General features: G+C 31.8%; 1 protein-coding gene across 1 annotated transcript in view; it reads right to left on the minus strand.

Annotated features, from left to right (window-relative positions):
• LOC106067596 (uncharacterized) overlaps positions 1-22,716 on the minus strand; it is a 52,256-nt gene extending 29,540 nt beyond the window's left edge. The window contains exons 1-24 of the mRNA XM_013226794.2: positions 22,566-22,716; positions 20,413-20,498; positions 19,543-19,648; positions 19,247-19,329; positions 18,541-18,897; positions 17,696-17,894; positions 16,488-16,703; positions 15,762-15,966; positions 14,642-14,823; positions 12,124-12,249; positions 11,728-11,861; positions 11,419-11,536; positions 11,086-11,322; positions 10,330-10,539; positions 8,893-8,991; positions 8,394-8,595; positions 7,672-7,854; positions 6,497-6,597; positions 4,441-4,646; positions 4,069-4,287; positions 3,496-3,577; positions 3,227-3,311; positions 2,445-2,549; positions 559-630 (exon numbers count right to left, since the gene is read on the minus strand). Coding sequence (XP_013082248.2) covers positions 559-630; positions 2,445-2,549; positions 3,227-3,311; positions 3,496-3,577; positions 4,069-4,287; positions 4,441-4,646; positions 6,497-6,597; positions 7,672-7,854; positions 8,394-8,595; positions 8,893-8,991; positions 10,330-10,539; positions 11,086-11,322; positions 11,419-11,536; positions 11,728-11,861; positions 12,124-12,249; positions 14,642-14,823; positions 15,762-15,966; positions 16,488-16,703; positions 17,696-17,894; positions 18,541-18,897; positions 19,247-19,329; positions 19,543-19,648; positions 20,413-20,465 — 3,580 coding nt within the window. The 5' untranslated portion in view covers positions 20,466-20,498; positions 22,566-22,716. The remainder of the gene's footprint in view (positions 1-558; positions 631-2,444; positions 2,550-3,226; positions 3,312-3,495; positions 3,578-4,068; positions 4,288-4,440; positions 4,647-6,496; positions 6,598-7,671; positions 7,855-8,393; positions 8,596-8,892; positions 8,992-10,329; positions 10,540-11,085; positions 11,323-11,418; positions 11,537-11,727; positions 11,862-12,123; positions 12,250-14,641; positions 14,824-15,761; positions 15,967-16,487; positions 16,704-17,695; positions 17,895-18,540; positions 18,898-19,246; positions 19,330-19,542; positions 19,649-20,412; positions 20,499-22,565) is intronic.
• Positions 22,717-22,748: the final 32 nt, after the last annotated feature.

The following is a 22,748-nucleotide window of genomic DNA, read 5'->3' on the forward strand; positions in this document are numbered from 1 at the left end:
CGAGATAATCCCAACTACAGCCTAATCAACAAAACACCTTGGGATATCAGAGAACTTTGGGAGGTTCTGATTCTAGAGTCAGAAGTAGAGGAAGCAAGAAATTCACTTAAACATGACAAGTCGCCTAGAATTGATAATATGCCATCAGAAATTTTAGGATGCCAGAAAATATGGAATGAAAAAAAAAGGGAAAAAAATGAACCCAACCAATAATTATTCCACTGCCCAAAAAAGGAAACAAGAAAATGCCAAAACTATAGAACAACATCTTCATCTTTGTTAACTCCACATTATTGAGTTGTCAACTAGCTTACATGTAATATTATATAAATGTTTGAAAATTAGAATAAAGTTTGCAGCATTAAATTTTAAAAAGTATATGATAATCTAGGTTTAAATGTACTAGAAATCAGTAGTTTTTTTATTTAACAATTTTTGAGCCTTTCTTAAAAAGGTCTTACATAAGTAACAGTATATATAATATAAAGCAATACAAAAAATGTATTATTTCTGAAATGAAGAGATAAAGATCAAAATTTGTAAAAAAATTTAGCCTACTTGAAGGTGGTTGCAGTTCAGGTCTTAAATGTATTTTTTGAGAGAGATCATCTCCCCTGCATGCCATAAAACCTGCAAAAAAAAATGAAAACACAAAGATGTCTAAAACTATTTTTAAAAATGAAATAAAAAATTGATTGATATAATCAAGACACCTACACCTATCCTTTAGTCTGTTGAACAGAACAGTTGGAGCACCTCACAAGATCTTTTGACCTTCTTTCTCTATTCCTTTATCTTTAGCCTTGGATAGAATCTTTAATTGACAGGCCAGTCTTTTATGTTGTCTTTCCATCACTTTCTCTGTCTCTTCCTCTTTTTCCTGGTGCTGCTCCCTGAAGGAAGGTCTTTGAGAGCCCAGAGGACCTTGTGATTTGAGTTTTAGTATGTGTTTTTTTTACAGTTGTTAGCAGGTTATTGTGCTTTCTTATCACTGTATATATCCTGTTTCTAAATGTTTGTGATGTGGTCTTTTTATGTGAAATCTAAGATTCTTCTGTAGCATTTCAACTTGGTTCCTTCACCAGTGATCATAGCTCTGAGGTATATAAAACTACTGACTCTTGTCAGCTTTTCACCTCCAATACTGTTGTCCCTTTTAAAGCCCTGTTTGTTATTCGTGATAATTTGTCTTTTTTTTTTTTGTTTTGTTTTTGCAATGATTTGAGTCCCATGACATTTGCAGGACATGTCTTCTGACAAGATGAATTACGCATACCATGGAGGCTAATATGAGGAAAATGCAAATAGGAATGTCCTCATATAACTTGGTGTCACACTTTCATGGAGGACCTCAGAGCAGTGGACACCAGGTGGGAAGAGGCTTTAGAGATTGCCAATGACAGATCTTTGTGGAGATAGGTGCCCAAAGTGATTGGTGTGGGAGGATCTAAGTCTAAGTAATTAAGTAATGCAGTGGAAGTCTTGTCTATGTGCATCACCAAGACAGCTAGTACTTCTTCTGACCCTGCCAGATCGTCTATGTTATCCACAGCGCAAGTTAGTAATTCTTCTTCCTGTAATTCTTACAGTGATTTTGTAGCCCTGAAGCATCTTCAATTATTCTTTCAAGGAAGATATTGAAAAAAGTTGTTGAAAGTTGGCAGCCTTGTCTCACTTCAACTGTGGTTTTAAACCTGCCCCAAAGGTTGTTGTTGAAGTACACTGCACTAGTGGCCTGCTTGTAGATGATTACTTTTATTATGTTTTTATTAACATTGTACTTTTCCACTGTCTCCCAGAGTTTAATATAATATGTAGAAGTTCACCAGAAATGTTGTCAACTCTGGCTAATTTTCTCTTTCTCAGGGCTTTCTGTCTGAGTGCTCTTCTTTGTTCTCCCTTTCTCTGATTAATTGAAAGAAAACTATAAAAAATATCAGCAAGCAAGATAAATTTGAGCTAAATGAATCATGTAGATGTACTGGTTGAATTGTCAACAAAATTGAAGGGTATCAAGTGAGCCTTTTTTTCCTAATGCTCCAGCTTTGTATTTTTGACTGCTGCTATTCCTTAGGAATACCTAAGTAAACAAAAGATTTTAAAAAATAATGAACACTTTCATATGCTCTTTTAACTTAATTGTTCTCAAAGGAAAGCCTATTCAATAATTTATTTTTATTCTTTATTAGACTTTCAAGTATTTCCACTGTGCTATCACTTATCAGCTTACAGTCAAAATGTGAGCCTCAAAGAAATGATGCCTTTGATATAGTTAAAATCAAATAGAAAGCAAATTTAAAAAAATGGTTTTATCTTTTCAATCTCATTGTAAATGTTTTCACTAAAAATATTTTGTCAAATGTTTTCTTTTTTTTTCTAAATATTAGAATCCTAAGAAAGATTAAAACTTTTGCTTTTTAGTGACACAACCACATGACACTCACCTACTGGGTGAAGATATTCACTATCAACGTCAGCCCAGTAGTCATAGCCATCACTCCAACCATCAAAGTGAATGAGTACCTGGCCATTCTCTTGGTTTATGTCAGCTGCAAGAAATAAAGTTTATATACAGTTTTATTTTATGTTGTTTTATTTTATTTTTTTAAAGCTAGGGACAAATAGGCAACCAGTTTGAACCAAAACATTTTAAAAGCACAAATAAAAGCTATTTTATAGTTAATAGTTAATAAATAGTTTAAGAACTTGGCTGGTTATCTAGTTACAAGGGCGATATTAGCCTGGCCCTAGCATGAGACCTTTGAGGTAATTTCAATAAAAGGATATAAATAGGCTAACAAGTAAAGAAACCATTGCCTTCTTTCAGCTACCATTACCCATGTACAATGCATGGGATGAGGACAAAAGAAAGCCTTGTAAATCCACATCCCATCTACTCACTGTTTCTCACAAAGGTGGTGGAGGCCCCCCCCCCCCCCCCATGAAATTTGGTGGTACAATGGAGGAAAACAGCCTCAACACAGCAAAGGGAAAGAGGCGGTGACTCAAGGAGCCATGACCCCACAGAATAGATTAGATTAAATGATCATGTGACATGACTAAGATATTTCAATCCAGTTTTTCTTTGTACTGGCAACATATTTAAACTTATTTTTTTTCTTCTATTTAAATAAATCATCAGTACAAAAATATGATATTTTTAATTAAATATGAACAAAAGAACTTTAATGTAATTCAATAATTAAAATCAACAACAGATTCTTACTAATGCTAGCAACACATATTAGATGAGGATTCTTGTGATCCACAGCCTCCAGCCTCATTCCTATCTGAATTGCACTAGTAGAAGACTTATTTAAGGAATGGAAAAGAAATAAAACAAATCAGAAAGTTGTTACTTCATTAAATTATTCTCTAATTAACAGTTATCACTACCATTAATTGATTTGTATATAAAAGATTTTGAAGAATGAAATATTAAATGATTTAATGACAATTGTTTTTTGGTTATTATTTAAAAAAAATGTTTGTTACCTTAAAGTTATTTTCTTTAACAGTTACCATTGCTGTGTTAATATCTTCTTGAAATGCTGATGAGGAGACTCTTAGTTCATATCTAGTGGATTTTAAATATTTGAAACATTTTAAAAGAGAATAATATACTCATTTTACAAGTATACAAGCGAGATATTTGTGTATAAGTAATCTAGATCAAGTATGATCATCTACAGAATAATTGATATTTATAGAATTATTTTTTGCATTTCTTCTTCAAGTAGGATCATCTGCAAGAATATTATTATTTACAGAACATTTTTTATATTTCCAATTCAAGTAAGATCATTTCTATTAATAATATTTTTTCAGAATTATATTATATGCACATTTACACTGCTTAGGTTGCATAGTTAAGCAATCTATTTTAAATAGACAATTTGATCTTTTGATTTTTGAGATGACAGTTCCAGCGCATACCACCCAACCAGGCAGTCAGCCTATCTTAATGAATAGTCTCAAAAAAAATATAATCCATTTGTTTGAAGCAAGATTGAAAGTGTCATGTCGTAACTTATCTCAAGAAAAAAATATTAAAAAACACCAACAAACCTATGGTATGGCATTGGTATACTGGACAGCAATCTAGGTCCTAAGTAAACTTCAATTACAAAAGGTATGTGCTGCTTTAGTTTGAAAGTTATAGTCTCCCCTTGCAACAATGTGTTATCTAAGAAATTACTAACATCTATTACTTCTTCATTTTCTTTAATCTTGACCAAAATCTTCATCTGGCCAAGGTCAACACATATTTGGTCCAGATTTGATGATCTGATCAGGAAGAAAGTAAGTATACATGAGATTCTGTAAAATATTTCATTAACATTTTATTACCTAAATTATCAAACATTTTACATTTTAATTTGTATTCTGTCAACAGCTAATTAATAATAATAATAATAATAATATTCATATTAATCTTACATGATGGAAATCTTCAAAAGTTTAACAATGCCTTGCATCAGGAGGACACAACACTGGTGGCAACCGAATGGGTCAATGACTGCTGCTATCTTTATGTTACTAGGTCCAGTAAATTCTATAGCAGAGCCTTCCATTTTACCTTTTAAGTCTGCACTTTTGACTAAATTCTGACTCAGAAAACTTGGTTTTATGCTTAGCTCCATTGCCTGAATACAAAGCAATTTGAAATGTAAATCAAAAAAACTATTTTCAATTACAAAATAAATACTTTTAAAAGCCTAACATTCTAAGACATGAAAAAGTCTGAAATGAGGATAGAATGAGCAGAGATACATATGGCAAGGTTTCAACTAAAATTTGAAATAGAAAGCAAAGCTTTAAACATAGTTAGTATTGCACATTTAGAAAAAAATGCTTTAGATATATTTTTAGTGTTTTTGTATTGTATTTAATTATTGCTACTTTATTTTTAAGTTTTTGTCCTGAAGTGTCTCTAAATTTAGTGATTTTTAAAGGTGTAACACTAGTCACCTATCTTATAATTTACAAATAGTACTTCAAAAGAGAAGCTGATAATGTATAAGGTGCATCCATATGTTAATCTAGTCATGCTTGCAAATTGGAGAGTTACAATCTGCTTTTTAAATGCACTTGACAACTTTGAAATTTGAGTGTTCTGGAGAATAACCAAAGTTCCTCCAAAACTTATCAACATAAACTTCATCTAGCACTCAGCTCTTTGATTTAATCTTTTTATAACAAGAATGACACAAAGAGAACACTGAATGGTAAAAAAAAGTGACTGAAACGTTTTAAGAAATAACATCAGATTCTCAACAAAAAAAGAAGTATTTAAATACAAATATTTGTCTGCAAATTGTTAAAAGAAAAGTGATAATTGGGAAGAAATAGCTCCAAACCCTCTTCATTGACACCCATCATCAAACTGCATTGAGTGCATTGAGTGAGGGCTGAAAGGCAAGACCTCTGTGTGTTCTAGACACTAACATAAGCCAAAAAGTTTTTTTTTAAACAGAAATAACTCTTGTGAAAGAGAAAGAAACACACACATTCCTGCTAAACAAATCAAGCATAAATGGAATTTGAAGCTTTTAGTTCTGAAACAAATTAGGAATAAACATGACATACATAATAATAGCAGCACAAAGGTACCAAGGTTATTATGAGAAAAAGATGAAGAAAATATGGCAAAATATAGATAAGCTACACAGAGGGCTCAAACCATGGACCCCCAACCATCCCCATCAACTAGCAGCATCTAGGTACCAGTCTAACATCCACTTAGACCATCCAGCTTATCTATTTTTAACATTTTCTACAATTTCTTCTCTCAATAACCTTGGTATCTTAGTACTACTATTATGATATGTTGTCTCTCATATATAAAGAAATCAGGGGCAGTGAATTTTTTCACAATTTAATCAAGCATGGGCCCTGCAGATATTTGGAGCTATTGAGATAACAGGATCCAGCCCCTAATAGAACCACAGCTAATAGATAAAAAGATAAAGATGAGAAGAAGAATATGCCTAAAAGTTTGTCCTATATGAATACACTTTTCATCTCTAGACTGCAGGAATATTTTAATTATTTAAGGGCTTTAAAGTACTATTATGTGCTATAAAAAGGAAAATCTATAATCAGAACCGGCCTTACGAATATACAAACTAGGATCTCTGATTGGTTGGGAACTCAAAAAGGACTCAAAACAATTTTGTTAGAGAAGAAATAAAGAAATAAGAAAATGCAAAATAACTAGTTGGATTACACTACATATTAAATTAATTGTGGGTTTTTTTTATGTTAATTTTTTATTCTTCTATTTTATTTTGGGGCCTCCAGTTATCCAAGGGTGGCCCAGCCATAATGGATCATTACTTTGATATTCTACTTTGTCAAACTTGATTGGAGCTAATTGCCCTAAGTATGCTATCATAGTATGGAGATATGCTGTACAAAATGATAATAATTGCACTTAATATACAATTGTTCAATGTCATTATGCCTAAATAGTTTAGACCAAAACACTACTTACTGTCAGAAGTGATGCCTGCACTGGATTTATACCACACTGTTTGCATGTGTCTGGCTCTGAAGCTTTCAGTACATGACCATGTATCACACCACATATATTCTCTGCCATCAAAAGTTATTTGTTAGCCTTTTAGTTATACATTTGCCAGGGTTGATAACATGTAACATAATTTGTTGTCCCACTAAATTTATAATTGTCCTTAGCTAGAACCCTGCCTGTGTCCATCTTCAGCCATCTTGCAGGATGTTTGGACTAAGACATAGACTAAGACATAATAATCTTCATTTATGAAGGTATGTCTCAAACTTAAGCACAATATTTGTAAAATCCTTTTAAAAAAAAAAAACAAAGCTTATCTAAGGGGAAGAACTTTTCTGCCCTTACAACTATATTTATCAATAAAATAGAAGTTATTTCCCTTATTCAACATTACAAAAAATAATTAATTACCAATAATTAATTGAACAATTGTTTGTTTTGTTTCCCTCATTGTTTAAAGTAGCAATCTGATCAGAGACTGTGTGTCAGAGAAAAAAAATTATTATTTAAGGGCAAAAACCCCACATATTTAGCCATATCTGTGAATATTTAAAGATTAATTTCCCTTGTTGGTATCGAACAAAATAATTAATTATTAGTAATTAATTGACTAATTGGTTGATTTTTTTATTGATTCATGTCTTATCTACACCAATGAATAATTGTGCAAAGTTTCAACTTGATCCAAGAATGGATGTGGTGGGAGAAATAATGTGTACACACTTTTGATAAAGACAGAGTGAGTTTATATAAGCTTTGTAAAACAAACATAAAACACTGCTAAAAACCTTGCTCATTTGGGTAATAAATCATTAAATATTACATGTTCATGTTTGCCCTAAAGATGATGATCAGTTCTTTAGCAAATCTCATGATATCATCTATTTAGCAAATTCAATTGAACTCTGGTCTACTTAGCATTCATGAACTTTGATCTACTTATCATTTGTGAACTCTGACCTACTTAGCATTCATGAACTCTTGAGAGGTTTTACTTCTGCACAACTCAGCTCAAAACAAAAATATCACTGCCTCCATCAACACTTTCTTAATGGGAACCTATAGGTTTAACTGCACAACTTCCTGGCCACCAAAGACATATATGCTGTTTTTAAACCTTAACAACAAAAGATTACCTGGAGGAGTTGCAATGGATTCAGAAACATTTCGAAGCAGCTCCCATGAGAACCCTGCAGACCTGAGAACATACTCTACAACAGTTTTATATTTTTCTGCTGTGTTGTAAATCAACTGAATGGAACTGTCCTTCTCATCAGATGACATCATGTAAGCACAGAGATTTAAAACTTTGCTCACGCCTGAAAAAAAAACATTTTGTGAACAGTCTTTTTTTAGATTCAATTTACAGAACAGAGTTTATGTTTTTTTTTTTTAAGTTTTCAAATAATGTATTTGACGTGTAAACATTTTAAATAAAGAATGTTGGTAAAAATTATAATTCAAGAAAGAGGGCATCAAAATGAACTTCATTGAAATATTTAAGTGGTTAATGCCTAAAAAAAACTTGAGAATTTAAATATATATGCATTTGTTAAAAACAGTCAGATTTACAATGAAAGTCAGCCAAATTGCAGATAGATCTCGGTAAAAAATTTTTTTACAAACATCGCCTGTGTAAAATCAAAAGACTTCTTCAGGATATTGCAAATACATAATGAAAACAGGATCGGCACATCAGATTAAAGTGATGCAAAGAGCAAACTATATCAGCTTGACTGATTTCTCTGTCTATGTTATTTAATGTGGTTTTATTTATTTATTTGGGGGAAGGGGGGGAGATAAAACAATAAAATGTAATTTCCTAGCAAACAAAGAACAACAATCCATAGAAGAATACCAGTATATCCAATCATTAGTGCAACAATGCTGTCATATACCACCACTCCAGTTTTCCAGACATGGACAGGAATGTGCAACTTGACTGTCCTCATGATGATTTCTTGACTTAGTGCAGGTGTAATGATTTGGTTCAATACAAAACTGTACACAAGGTGGATGCCTCCTTCATCAGTTTTCTTTTGAAAGTCTGTAAATATTTTCTGAGCAGAAGAAAATAAAATGTTACATAGTTTCTACTCTGAAAAGTACAGATAAAATATATCCAGGTATAGAACTGTTTAAGTTATTAAGAGCCTAGAGAAATACAATAAACATTTCTTTTGTTGTTTGTTTTATCTAAAAAAGACCTCAGGGACCCAAATACTCTTTCTATTAACTTTGTTTTGATCCAGCTGGATTTTGTTTTCTTCTAAGTTTATTTTATTTTTCTAATAATATTATGTTTACGCTCTCTCTATTTTTTGTTTTTATTATATCAAACAATTAGAATATCTTACTGTTGACATGGTGGGATTCTCAGGTAAACTAAAGAGTGATGTCAAGGAGGAAGGTGTTTTGAACCAAGGATAAGGAAACTCTATCAAGACTTGCTCAATCTGAAGAAAAATAAATGAAAAACATGTGCAATTTAAAAGAGATTTGTTGGACTCGAGTACACAGTATAACACTAACTTATACACACTATAACACTAACTTTGGATATGCTCCACACAAAGATCATAAAATATGTCATAAAATATGTAGATAAGTTTTAACAACATTTATTATAGCAGGAAAGGTATTAGCTTCTGTGGTTTGTTGGTGTGAGCACTAATGCATTCTAGTGAATATTGACTTCTTCTCCCCTACTCTCCATGCCACCACTATTCTATATGTCATGTAATTTATCTGTGTGTGGACACATATCACTAAATTTAGACTTCCTTAGTCTAAGTATACGTAACATGAGCATATCATAAATAATCAAAGTAAATTAATAAATATCCTAACAAATTTAAAAACAATGCATGAATGTATTAAAAATATTTTGAATTATTAATGTCTTTTTCTTATAATGTTCATGATCACAACATAAAAATACTCCATTCCTCATTGCTGGGCGGTAAAGTGTTTTGCTTCCAAACTGGGGTCCGTGGTTCGAATCCTAGTGAAGACTGAGATTTTTAATTTCAGGATGTTTGGGCACCTCTGAGTCCACCCAGCTCTAATGGGTACCTGACATTAGTTGGGGAAAAGTAAAGGCAGTTGGTCATGATGCTGGCCACATGACACCGTTGTTAACCATAGGCCACAGAAACAGATAACTGTCAGAGGTTCATTTGTATGCTTTGACATGACTTGATTCCTGTAGCTCGCTAGGGGGTTGCTTGATTACTCTATTCCAATTCATTAATACTTGCTATACAAATAAGAACACTTAATACTTAATATACTTTAACTCTAACTCCAGCTTTCAATGAATAATGATTATACTTTAATACTTAACTGTCAGTAAATAATACATAAACACCAGTCCAGGAAGTGACTTTCCAACCTTCCTGGACCGGGAGCAAGACCTCACTAACTTAACACACTCTCTCTTACATTCAACGAAGACTTAACAATTCAGTTCACAACACGTGCAAGACTGTTCATATTCACAACCTGGGAATACATATACAAGGGGATATAACTATCATACCAAAATATCAAACTAACATTCACTCTCGCCATACATTCCCCTACAATAACCTTTACATCATCTGCCCTATAGACCACAAGATCTGGAAGGGGAACTTTACTTTTTTTTTTACATTACTATTGACACAGTTTTGCTTCAAACATAGCCTGATTTATTTCCAATATAAGCAGAAAACATTATTTATCATTTGTTTGGATGTGTAGATAAATGATACTCTTTAAAACAAATAAATTCTATTCAACTTTTTTTTTACCTTATCCCAACTTAAATTTTTCTTTTTAGTTTCATTTTCTAAGATTTCCATAGGCCAGACTAAGGCATCATCTGATATGGTATGATCCAATCCATTATTAGCCACAGTTAATGAACTGGGAGAGAGAAGAAGATTGAGGCAATCACAGAGCCATCTAGTATTACAAACCATGGTATCTCCATGCAGATTAGTAAACATGCAGATTTTGCCCTGAAAAAGACAAAATACAACTGAAGTAAAATGAAAACTTGAGTAATTTTAAAGAATCTTTTTTAAAAAAAAAAATTATGGTTTATATGGTTAAAATATAATAATTTAAGTACAGGGTCTAAGGGAGGTAATATATAAAATTGGAAGTAATCATGTTTTATTGTAAAAATCCTAAACAAATTGCTAGTTTTGAAAACAACCAGTGTCAAACTATTTTACTAGATTTTACTAGATTGTTCATCTTATGTGTTTTTCCATATTTTCAGGAACAAAAGTAGCTAGAATGTACAAGAGTTTATAACTGTCCCCTTTTCCTCAATGGCATTAAGACCTCATTTTAAAGATCCAAATATGATGCTAAGGCTGCAAATTTGAAAAAAAAATAAAAAATCAAGCACTATTCAATGAGATCCTCAAGGCTTGCAAGAGCTTTTCTGGCGATGGAAGAGAGTAGGGAATCCTGGCAAAACACAAATGAAGAAAGATGGTAAACAGATCATGTGTGGTACTCAAAAGTCTACAGAAATCAAAACAATTAGCACCTACCAAGCTAGTCAGAAAATGTACAGCACCAAAAGGTCTAAGTCTATCAGTGAAACCAGAACTGGTGCCAATGAGGTCAGCTGCTTTACTCAAGGAGTGTATACCAGACTGTAGCTCTTGAGGACAGTTTGAGTGAAAAGTTTTGGCCCAGTCATAGATGTCCTTACTGTATGTCAAATCTTCTGATGTGTACAGATGTTTTGCATGCTGGCACAGATTTTTTATCATTTGTTGTCCATCCTAAAATATTACAAACAAATGACTTTTTAAACATTCTATAGAGTTTTTATGTTTTAAGTGTAAAAAAATATTGTCCAATTGAAACAATATACTTACCGTTTTCTCCAAGTTTATTTCTGTGCAGTTAAGAGTCATTTTGCTAATATTTTCTTGCAATCTTCTGGCAGCAGCATACTCTAATTGTATGTTGACAGCCAAATTAGTTTCAGCATTTCTTTAGAATAACAATAATTATACTGATAAATTTCGAATCTTACAAAAAAATTGTCTTTTAATTTATAAATAAAAAAAACAGCATTATGCAAGTGAAAGGAAGTATTTAGTTGGTTTAGCTTTTGTAAGTTCTAGAGTTAATAAACTTGTTTGGCCAACCAGAATTTTTGATTAATCATAACATAAACTTACAAAAGAGAGAAATTATTGTCCTTAATGACACCACCAACTTTGTGCAAATATTTCTCCACTTCTTCTTTGATTTGACTGACAGAAACATTTGCCTTGTGGCTGAAGCCAACTAGAAGAAAATGTACAAGTGCATTCTGAAATAAAAGAAAAAGTTGGTTTATTATACAAGGACCTATTAACATTACATGCAAAACATTTGTAAATGGTTCAAGTTCTGTATGAGTTTGTTTATTTTAATTCTTAAAATTTAAATAATAATTGCAAAAGCACAATGATATTCTTAAATGTTTTTTAAAATATTACATAGTCGTTTGAGTAGAAAAAAACTTCAAGAAATATTTTTCAATAAAACTATTCCTTAAAATAAAACTAGATAATGATGCATAAAGTCATTACTTTTCCAAGAATGTCCAAGATGTGAGCGCTTATTGAAGAGACCTCTTCTTGAAGTTTTGTTTTGTCTTCTAACTGTGAAGTGATTACTACCAGAGACTGGTCTGTTATCATCAATGATGACAAAGTCTAAAATAAGAAAAAAAAAACAGGTTTAAAAAGGTTTTAAAATGCTTATGTTTTCTTATACATAAGTAGATCATGAACTGAGGGGAAGATCTTAGCAGTGGAATCGAGATGCTACAGAAGAATTCTAGGTATCACCTATATATATATATATATATATATCGCTCCTTCTGTCTCGGAAGACAATGGATGCAGAATCACTGGCTTTGGTTTGGGGCAGAATCTGGAGTGACAGCCAATTCTGGAGCGGCAGAGTTTGGAACAGTTTATGCATGAATATGCATCTGTCATAGTGTTAGCTGATAGGGCAGCTTTCTTTTTCATTCTCTTGACTAATGCAACTTTGTTTCTTTTACTCTCAGTGAAGTTCATACTAGCACGCACAGTCTGTCTCCATGCTTTCCATTTTTGGGTTATCTCCTTCCACATACTTTCATTGATGCTGTGGTTCTCATGTCTTGTTTGCAGACATCTCTATAGGTTAGTCTTGGGTGGTCCTTGGGTCTGACTCTCTCTGCAAGCTCAGTGTATAGGACGTCTTTAGGGATTCTTCCATCTGGCATGCGGGTGACAGCCAGCGTAGTCTTCTCTGTGTCAGAAGAGCAAAGATATTGGCCAGTTTCAAAGGTTGTCATGGCCAAAGGGTGTCAATGGGGATAAGCTCCCATTGTCTATAAAATTCTCCTAAAGGCATGCGCCTCAGATAGCCTCTGACAACTAAGTTCAGATATCACCTACATAGATCACAAATGAGGAAATCCAAAACAGGATAACAATGGCAATCAAGCTACTTGGTGATCTTCTGACCATTGTCAAAAAATGAGAGCTAAGATTGTACAGCCATATTTTAAGATCTATAGGGCTCACTAAGACCGACAGGGCATTGTACCAGGGAAAAGAAGGAGGGAAGACAATGTCTAAGAATGAAAGAGACTCTCATCATGACTGCCCTAACAGTCCAAGAGACCGAGGGACAAGTGAAGGTGAGGGTAAAGAATGTTTACAATGTTTAAAAACATACAAGAAATAATGAATAGATTATGAGTACTTAACAATGAAATCTGATTCTGGAAAGAGGGAAACAAGCTTTTTCACCACTGATAACGTGTTTTTTTGTTTCTTTTTCTTTATTTACCTATTAACAATGAAGTAAGCTTTATTTTTGTGTTATGTAATTGTCTCCCTTATTTTTGTATCCCTATTCTGGCCAACTATTTTCTAAAATATCTATTATTACTGTGTGATTTTAGGGTTACTTGAAGCAAAATCCAATATTTATTTAGTTCTGTTTTGTCTATTTATCTGTCAAAGTAACTAAAAGTGCTTTTGAAAGTCCAATTTTATCTGCAGTATGCTCAAAATAGGTGTTGTTTAGTGAACCCTTTTTTTTAAATTAAAGTATACCTACAGTTTTCTCCACATACATACACATGCCTGTGTGTGTTAACTATATATAAATAATAATATAAAAAATTTTGAAACAAGATTTTCCTATCTACTAAACATGCCTGACAGTCAGAGAACACAAAAACAATAGCAGCTTTTCTCTTAAGGGGCGGGGGAGGACACTAATAAAATGCTAAAAAACACAAAGAGCATGTAACAGGTTGCCTGACTTTAAAAAAAAAATTCTTAGAACTAACAAATAAAATAGAACTTGGTAATATGTATGATATAATAATCGTCTTTCTATTAAGACATAGACTTAGACTGCTTTATTGATCCTTATGGAAATTTGTTGTGATTACAAGGACTCTTTTCTCATATAAAGACAACACAACAGAAACATTCACATAAATAGAACAGACACAACATAAAGATTTCATTCAGAGACTACACACAGGCATCTTGGTCAATTTCATGTTTCCTGATCAACGAGTGGCGTTGATATAGTCTGACTAAGTAAGGTACGAACTAGTTTTTTTTACCCCTCTGTTCTTTTCTTGATTGACAGTAGTTGCCAACTTCTTGAAAACTTGAGGTAGTTATGGTGGAGTGGGTGGCTGTTGTCTTCCAAGATTTTTCCCATTTTTCTTAGACATTTTTGTTCAAAAAGTTCATTTTAATATGGTAATGTTGTGCATGTGATTTTGATGCCCTTTTTATAATGTTTACTAGGCAGTGCAACTGTTTAGATGAAGCATTGCCATGCCAACAATATGTTAGCAGATTTTGCATAGTCACGCCGTAAAAATTATCTAGGATCTTCTTATTTAGTCTAAAGCTATTGAGTTTGTATAGGAAAAAGGAAGGAACTTCCATAAAATATAAGACAAACGGATTCATAAGTCCAAAAGAAAAAAGCATTCACTGGTCCTATTTATGCAATTAATAAAATATTCTCTAATTAAAAGATTGATAATTAAAAAAAAAACAACCAGAGTGTTGTTTGTACCTCATGTATTTCTATTACTGATGCAGCCAATTCTCCATCTGCTATTTCTGGCCTATACTGCACAAAGTCTGGTAATGATTTCTGACTCTCGCCATTCATTGCTGATAGTAGACTAGCTTGTACCTTTTCTCTTCTTATAATACAAATTTTATATAAGTTTTTCGAATCATCTTTAAATGTATCTGAAATCATATCAATGTTTAACTTAGTTTAATTTTTTAAATGCTAAAATCTAAGTAATTAGGGTGTAGGAAGAAAAGCAAAAATTAAAGAAAAGATCTTTTTATGAATCACTTTATGGCAATGCTTACTTTTTAGTGCATTAAGTATCAAATTGAGTATAAGTACAAATTCATAAAATGTTGATTTAAAATAAAGAGACTAATAAAATAAATATAGAAAAACTACTTTTGTTCTTCTTAATATAAACTTTATGCTTTTTAAGTTAAATATATTATGCACATAAATAATAACCCTTTTTAAAACAAAATGAGGAAGGCAGAACAAGTCTTATGTAGACAATACAGCATCTTTTGTATTATATATTACAATCATCTCCAGTTTCAAAATAGATGAAATGGCTACTTGTGTTCTACCAGAAATGTGTTCTATTGTTTTTAATATTCAAGCACGATGAAGTTATTGTTTTTAAACAAAGTGAAATGAAAAAGAGAGTTTGTGTTCTTGAATTCGTCTAGATTATCATGAGAACATGGGGTTTTTTTACTTTCTAATTTTTACTTTGACCGTACAATATAAAGATTTAATTTAATTTTTTTTCCACTAAGGCTTGTTGGTGAGTCAAATCTTGGATAATTTTTTTTTAATTTACCAAAACATTTTGAATATATATAGACTCTATACTCAAAGGTATTGCAAATTTTTATTTATCATGCCAAAAAAATTTCATAAGGTTTTGGTTTTAATATTCAAAAGCTTTTTCTTGCTAAATTTGCTAAAAAAAAAAGCATTTCAACAACCAGATTTTTAAAGTAATAATGTTATGCATACAACTTTATTTTATATCCATAATTACTATATTTGTTTGCTAATATTTTTATGTACAAGGTATAGTGATCAAAAACATAATTTTAGTTTTCTTCTTTATATGCATGCATACCTTCCTTTCTAATTGTCACATCACTTGGAGTCACTGGGAATATAACCGAGCAACCTGTCATTTTGATACCCTCTCCTTTGATCCAACGTTTTGGAAGATAATTGATGCTTGTTCCACTGAAGTCCATCGAACTTAAATTGGGACATTTCTTACTCAGTGCTAATAAACCTGCTGTCGTCACCTTGTTGCAGCCAACTAAACTAAGCTGTTGAAATAAAAAACACAAAAATTGAATGCAAAATTAGAATCTGAAGCATGGAACAGTCATGGGTCATATTTGATCATTTTCTAGATGCAAAGACAGTTATTGTTATACACTGTAGTTTACATGTGGCAGCTTTAGTGTTAAAAAGCTTGGCTGCTACTAAGCTAAGCAGCTGTTAGATATTTGGGTTTTTGGCACATCAGCCAAATTTATGTTATGTCGTACCCAAAACTAAGCAGCCCTGTTGCAACAAAGACTTTTCTATTTCAATGGCAAGATTTTATTTAAGACATTGTGGTCATTGTAAGAACACTCTTTGTTTCTATTTTTCCAAAGTAATATATCTAGATGTTACTGTGGAAGATTCAATAATTAATCATTGGTCCTAAACTGACAAACATATGATCACTGGAGTATGAAGTGTCTTGAATATTATAATATACAATTTTTCCAAAGGTAAAATATATTTTTTTTTTTAACATGGAATTAAGCCAAAAAGTAACTTAAGGTTATGCTCTTACCAAAGACAGATTTGGAAATGTATCAGCCATCCATTCAAGACCTGAGTTAGTTAGCAAAAAGCAGCCATCCAATATAATGCCCCTGACAGAATTAAACCGAACTTCTTCTGACGTTTTGAGATTGTTTAAAATTGCAAAGGTCATATCAGTTAACTGAGACAGTCCTGAGAAATTTAAGGTGACCCAGGCTCTGGCTGGTATTTGCAATACAATATACTGAAATATTAATTTCATATTAAGATATTGGTTAGAAATATATTACAGCTAATGAAATAGTATAACAAAAAAAACAGATAAAAATATAATAGGGCATTACAAAATCTGAAACAATATTAAATAGAAAATCAGGGAAAACAGTTGAAGATGTCCTAAATAAGTCTTTTAAGTAATGAAGGGTGAGTGTCAAGCAAGATTTATATCTCATTATTAAATCTGATTGTTATTTGGTTCTCTATACTTATTTTATGCTTGAAAATTTGTTTTTTCAATATTTAAATGCATATCATAAACATATTTCAAAGTTTTTTTTATGTATTTAATTGTTATTTGTATTCTAAAACTCTTTAATACTGACATAACTTTACAATCATACAGTTTGTTTTGTTTTTTACTTAAAACTGTAAATAAATTCAGTTGTTCCTGAGATCAATAATTTATATACAGCTCAATCAGCCTCCTCGATGAAGTGTCAGAGTTGTGAAAATTTCCTTTTGACCCCGGAAAGGCTTTTATGCCATGGCCAGGAGGCCATGTTCACTCTTGCTCTTAGCTTATCTGCTTTCTACAGAGGGGCCTTGCTGAAGGGGCAGGAGCAGCAATCCTCCTAAATTAGCCTCCAAATGCATTCTCAAATTAGGTTGTAAAAAAAGTAAAGTTCCCCTTTCAGACCTTGTGGTCTATAGGGTAGATGATGTAAAGGTCATCTGTTTCTGTGGCCTATGGTTAACAAGGGTGTCATGTGGCCAGCACAACGACCAACCGCCTTTTCCCTAACTAATGTCAGGTACCCATTAGAGCTGGGTGGACTCAGAGGCACTCGAAGGTCCCGAAATTAAAAATCCCAGTCTTCACCAGGATTCAAACCCCGGTCCCCGGTTTGGAAGCCAAGCGCTTTACTGCTCAGCCACCGCGCCTCCATAAATTAGGTTGTAGATGCACTAAATATTATTTTAATGTAATTTTATTAATTTGTTTTTATTTAGACTTACTTTTAATTTGTGCACTGGATAGCAGTCACTATTCCAAAAATCATAGCATAGTAGCTTTTGATTGAGTGTTTTTGGCTCAAGTGACTTATTAATACTTTCATTTTCTACTTCTATATCATCCACAGGATCATAACGTTTTCCAAACTTTTTCAGTTTTGACTTTGGAAAGTTTTTTATTTCTATCATAAGACTACTTTTCCTGAAAATTAAGAATACTGGAAGTTGTAGCAATGTAAATGTTGATAAAGAAAAAAATTATCTTTGATGAAAATAAAAACGTTGTGATAAGACTGTGAATAAAAAAATCATTATTCAGAAATTTTACCACTGCAGTTTCAATCATAAAAATGGCTTAGATGTTCTATTTACACAATAAGTAATAGCAGGTTAAATTATTTTACAACGCAGTTTTAACTTTGGAAAGTTTTTTATTTCTTTCATAAGACTGGTTTTCCTGAAAAATAAGAATACTGAAAGTTGTAGCAATGTAAATGTTGATAAAGAAAAAAATTATCTTTGATGAAAATAAAAATGTTGTGATGAAACTGTGAATAAAAAAAATCATTATTCAGAAATTTTACCACTGCAGTTTCAATCATGAAAATGGCTTAGATGTTCTATTTACACAGTAAGTAATAGCAGGTTAAATTATTTTACAACGCAAGTGGGAGAGTAAGGAATCAGTCAGTCAGGTGGGGTTTTATGTTTATATGTATATAAAATTTTGGATCAAATAGAAATCAAAATAATTATGAAAAATAAACCAAAAAACAAAATCTAAAAATGAATTAAGAGTTTAAGTAAAAATCAAATGATAATTTAAGCCATCAATAGCTGTATCATACCCCTTGAATTCCTCTTCTGTGTCAGACGCCTCTTGCTCTCTTTGCATCACTTCCTCATGCATATACTTTTCTTGCTCATCCTCTGAGTCAGATGCCTCTTGCTCTCTTTCCATCACTTCCTCATGCATATACTTTTCTTGCTCATCCTCTGAGTCAGACGCTTCTTGTTCTCTTTCTTGTTCTTCAACTACAGAGTTTCTTTCAGACTCTTCTAGCTCTTCAAGGTCTGGTTTTGACTCTTCCTCACTTTCTTGATCTTCTGCATATTCTGTAGCTAATGCTTCTGTTGTTTTTTGGGCAGCTTCAAATGTTTTTTGCATAAAGTTTTTTTTTTGGGATTTAAGTTGCTGAACTGGCCTGCAATGAAGTCAAAATCAAAATTTTCAATGAACATAATACTATGTTTACATTGACAACAGTGTTAACAGTATAATGTAACAGTCTCTGGATTAATTAATCTTTAAAGTGCTTTCAACTGTCTGACAAAAACTTGGTAAAAAGAGATTTTAAAAAATGAGCTTTGTAATTTTCAGAAAGACCATTACATTTTGATAATTTAAATACTACTAAAGTGAATGATTATTCTTAAAAAATAATATTTTTTGATGGCTCTGAATCCATGCCCTTTTATTACCATTTCTTTTCTTTTCACAAAATTTATTACAAATTTGATAGGCTAACATCTATTCTTTTCTAATTTAGCAACCTTTTCTGTGTCACATTATCCTGCAATACATTTTTCTTTTTGGGCACATTAATGGCTTTTTCTGTATGTATTTCATTAATGTGCTGAAATGTAACAAAATTAAAACATCTATTTAGAATTCCAGACAACAATATAGTTTAAGTTATAGTAATTTCAAGCAATCAATATCTCAAGTAAGACCTTTACTTAATATTTTATTACTTATCTTATACTTATGACTGAGCAATGTATAATATGTTTAATACAAAATTGTCTACCTTAAGACATTAAAGACTGGAACAAAAATTTAGACAAACCTTTTTAATAACTCTCCCTTTTCCTTTGGAAGTGACAGGCGGAGGTGGATCACTAGGAGGTACTGGTGTCTTGGAAATAGCTTTTTTAACATCACCACTCTTCATGCTGTAAGTTGTGATACAATTATATTAAGCTTTCCATTGAATTGCATGTTGAACAAACAAATACTATTAAAAGATGTCTATAATAATATGCACTAGGCAAAGAAATGTTTGCAGGTAAAAATAAAACCTCTGTTAGATAGACAGCTATGATTGTAAAAACTTGTGGATGTGGCAGTATCATTAACTAGACATGATAAAGTAATCTGAGAGCAAATAAGAAATAATTTTAGGGTGTTTATTTTTTAAAACAAATCGTAAAATATATTTTCAAAACGTTCATTTGGGGAGGGAAAGGTGATTTTAAGAACCCAAAATAAATTCGACAAAAATACATTTCAAAAGGTTATGATTGCTCCTAATCACATCACAGCATTGGCATTATTCTCTTTTTGGGTGGAAGAAACTAGAAAATTTTACTATACTTAGTGGGAAGCGTGGTCGAGAGGCTAAGTGCGCTTGAACTTGGCTTGGCTACCTATGAAGGGGGCTTGAGGTTCGACACCAGACTCAGGCAGAGTTGTTTTTACTGAGCACCTAAAGGCAGCATGGAAAAACCTTCTCCTAGATACCCCCTCCCCCCACTGGTCCACAAATGAGATTGGACCAAAGCGCTCTGAGCATGCTATAAGCATGAAAGTAGTGCTATATAAAAGTCATAATTTATTTATCAAAATATAAATGTAAAAGAATTCACCACATATTAAATGATAAGAGGAAATAAAAAATTAAAATAACAGTACAATGAAAAAAAAGTGTGCTACTTACTAGTCATCTTCATATTGCTTTTCAGGTCCACCTTTTTTACCTTTAGGTGGCATTTTGATTGAGTTTGGTAGAATAGCATAGGAAGCCTGACCAACAGAAATAGAAAAGCTATTCAAAATTATAATAAATAATAAAAAGATTGATGTATGCATTGTAGAGTAGGAAACAGGTAGATATGTAAAAGTCCCCATTTCAAACTCAAAACTTTTTGAAGAACTCATTTAAAAACGTCTTCACTAACATGATTCTTTTTGCCTTTCTTAGGTTAGAGTGCTCAAAATTCTCCTGTTGCAAATCATTATGTTTACAACTTTTGTATGACAAAAAAAAATGTATAAAAAGGTCTGTGGTAAAACGTCTTACTTAACATGAAGATGATCTTACGATGATCATGCCCATTACAGACATATTTGTTCGCTATATATAATTCAAATGTTGTCACACAGGCCTAATAGTATTGGCCAGTGATGCCTCCTTCTTTACTAGACTAAATTGTTAACATGTAATAGTTTTTGGATGCCTTTTTTTTTGTACATTTATATCTCCTGTTTGGAGCAATTTAAATTAAGCGATATGTCTTTGTCTCCTGTGACTGAGAATTAATGCTGATGCAAAGTATTTATTTAGAATTTTAGCTTTAAAATTTAGTTTTATTGTCATTATGTGTTAAATTATCTTCACTTTTTACTTTGGTTGTTTCCATTTTCTCAGATTTAATGTATGACCATAGATTTATAGACCACAAGGTCTGAAAGGGGAACTTTACTTAATTTTTACTTTATAGATTTAATGTCTAGCTTTTCTTTCTGTTTGCAAAGTTTCTTTATTTGTAATTAAAAGAGTATTTATTTACTTTGTTTGATGAGTATTTACTTGGTATTAAATTTGCTATAATGTATTTAAGATGGCTTTTATGATTTTAATGCAATTCCAGAGCTCATCAGATGCTTGATTAATGTCTTTTTCTGCTTGAAATGATTGTTGAAAGTTTAATGATAATGCAGCTTGGTGTAATTGAGTTATATAGTTTCCTTTACTCCATATTAATTATTATTTTTTGGTTTTATATTGATAACTGCTTTTATTAGACTATTTAATGTATTGCATTCAGATAGTAGGCCTATCATACTATTCATAGTCCAGGGATAATCTGTTAGTTAAAAAGAGATCTGGATCATCTGGCATGACCTGCAAGCTCATCATGATCATGCCAATCATGATTTGTTCATGATTATCATGATGTTATTGTAATTAATAATTATGATCATCTCTTTTTGTTACTCTTATCTTATATGATACAGACGTAACTTAAAAAAAGAAGATGATTACGTCATACGCGTAATGCATATATTCATGCATATTTATTTATGCATATTAACCAATGACATAAATTCTGCCAATTTAAGTCACTGCATGGTTTTCCTGGCTAGCTCAGGCAACCCATTCCATGCTCTAATAGCGCTAGGGAAGAAAGAGCATTTGTATAAATTTGTCCTAGTATATGGAATGAGGAATATGTGCCTTTATCTTTGTTTCTTTCTGAGTATTTTATTAAATTTTGTTTTTGTATTTGGTTCAGTGTTTTATGTAGCCTATAATTGCTATTTACTTTTAAGTCTTCTATCCTGAAGGCTTTCTAAATTTAGTGATTTTACTAAAGGTGTTACTCTAGTCAAATGTGAATATTCGTTTGTTATGAATCTCACTGCTCTATTTTGTGTCTGTTCTAGTTTCTTAATGTTTTCTTGAGTTGAGGGGTCTATTATTACTTAATTTGATTGATTGGTTTTAAAAGTCAAGTCATAATCATAGCAGCAAAAAAAAAATTCTTTGATCTAGAAATAAAAATCTAGATTTAAAAATAAGTAGATCTATAATTAAAATAATTTTCATTTTAATACTTTGTAACTATCTAATATAGATTCTAGATCTAAATGATAAATGATTTAAATTTTAATCTTTATAACCTAAATTACTAAATCAGTAAATCTATAGTCAACAAGTCTATATTATTACTATATTCTATTAATTTCTATATACTATACAGCCATACTATATTACTATATATATATGTATAATAATAATAATAATAATAATATATATAGATTAGATCTGTCAATTAAAAAAAAAAAGCTCCAGGTCTATTTATCTACCTCTAAATAAATTTGAAAATCGGTGAGATACTCCGTATGACTGAATTCATACAAAGGTGGTGACCATTAAAAAAAACAAACAAAAAAAACTACTCATCTTGATCTTTGTAAAGTAGCGAAGAACGAGAACAACACCGGAATGTTTACAGCGTTGTTGGGGATTAAAAGGAAGTAACCTTTACC

The sequence above is a fragment of the Biomphalaria glabrata genome, chromosome 13, assembly GCF_947242115.1.
Source record: "Biomphalaria glabrata chromosome 13, xgBioGlab47.1, whole genome shotgun sequence".
NCBI classification, from domain to species: domain Eukaryota; kingdom Metazoa; phylum Mollusca; class Gastropoda; family Planorbidae; genus Biomphalaria; species Biomphalaria glabrata.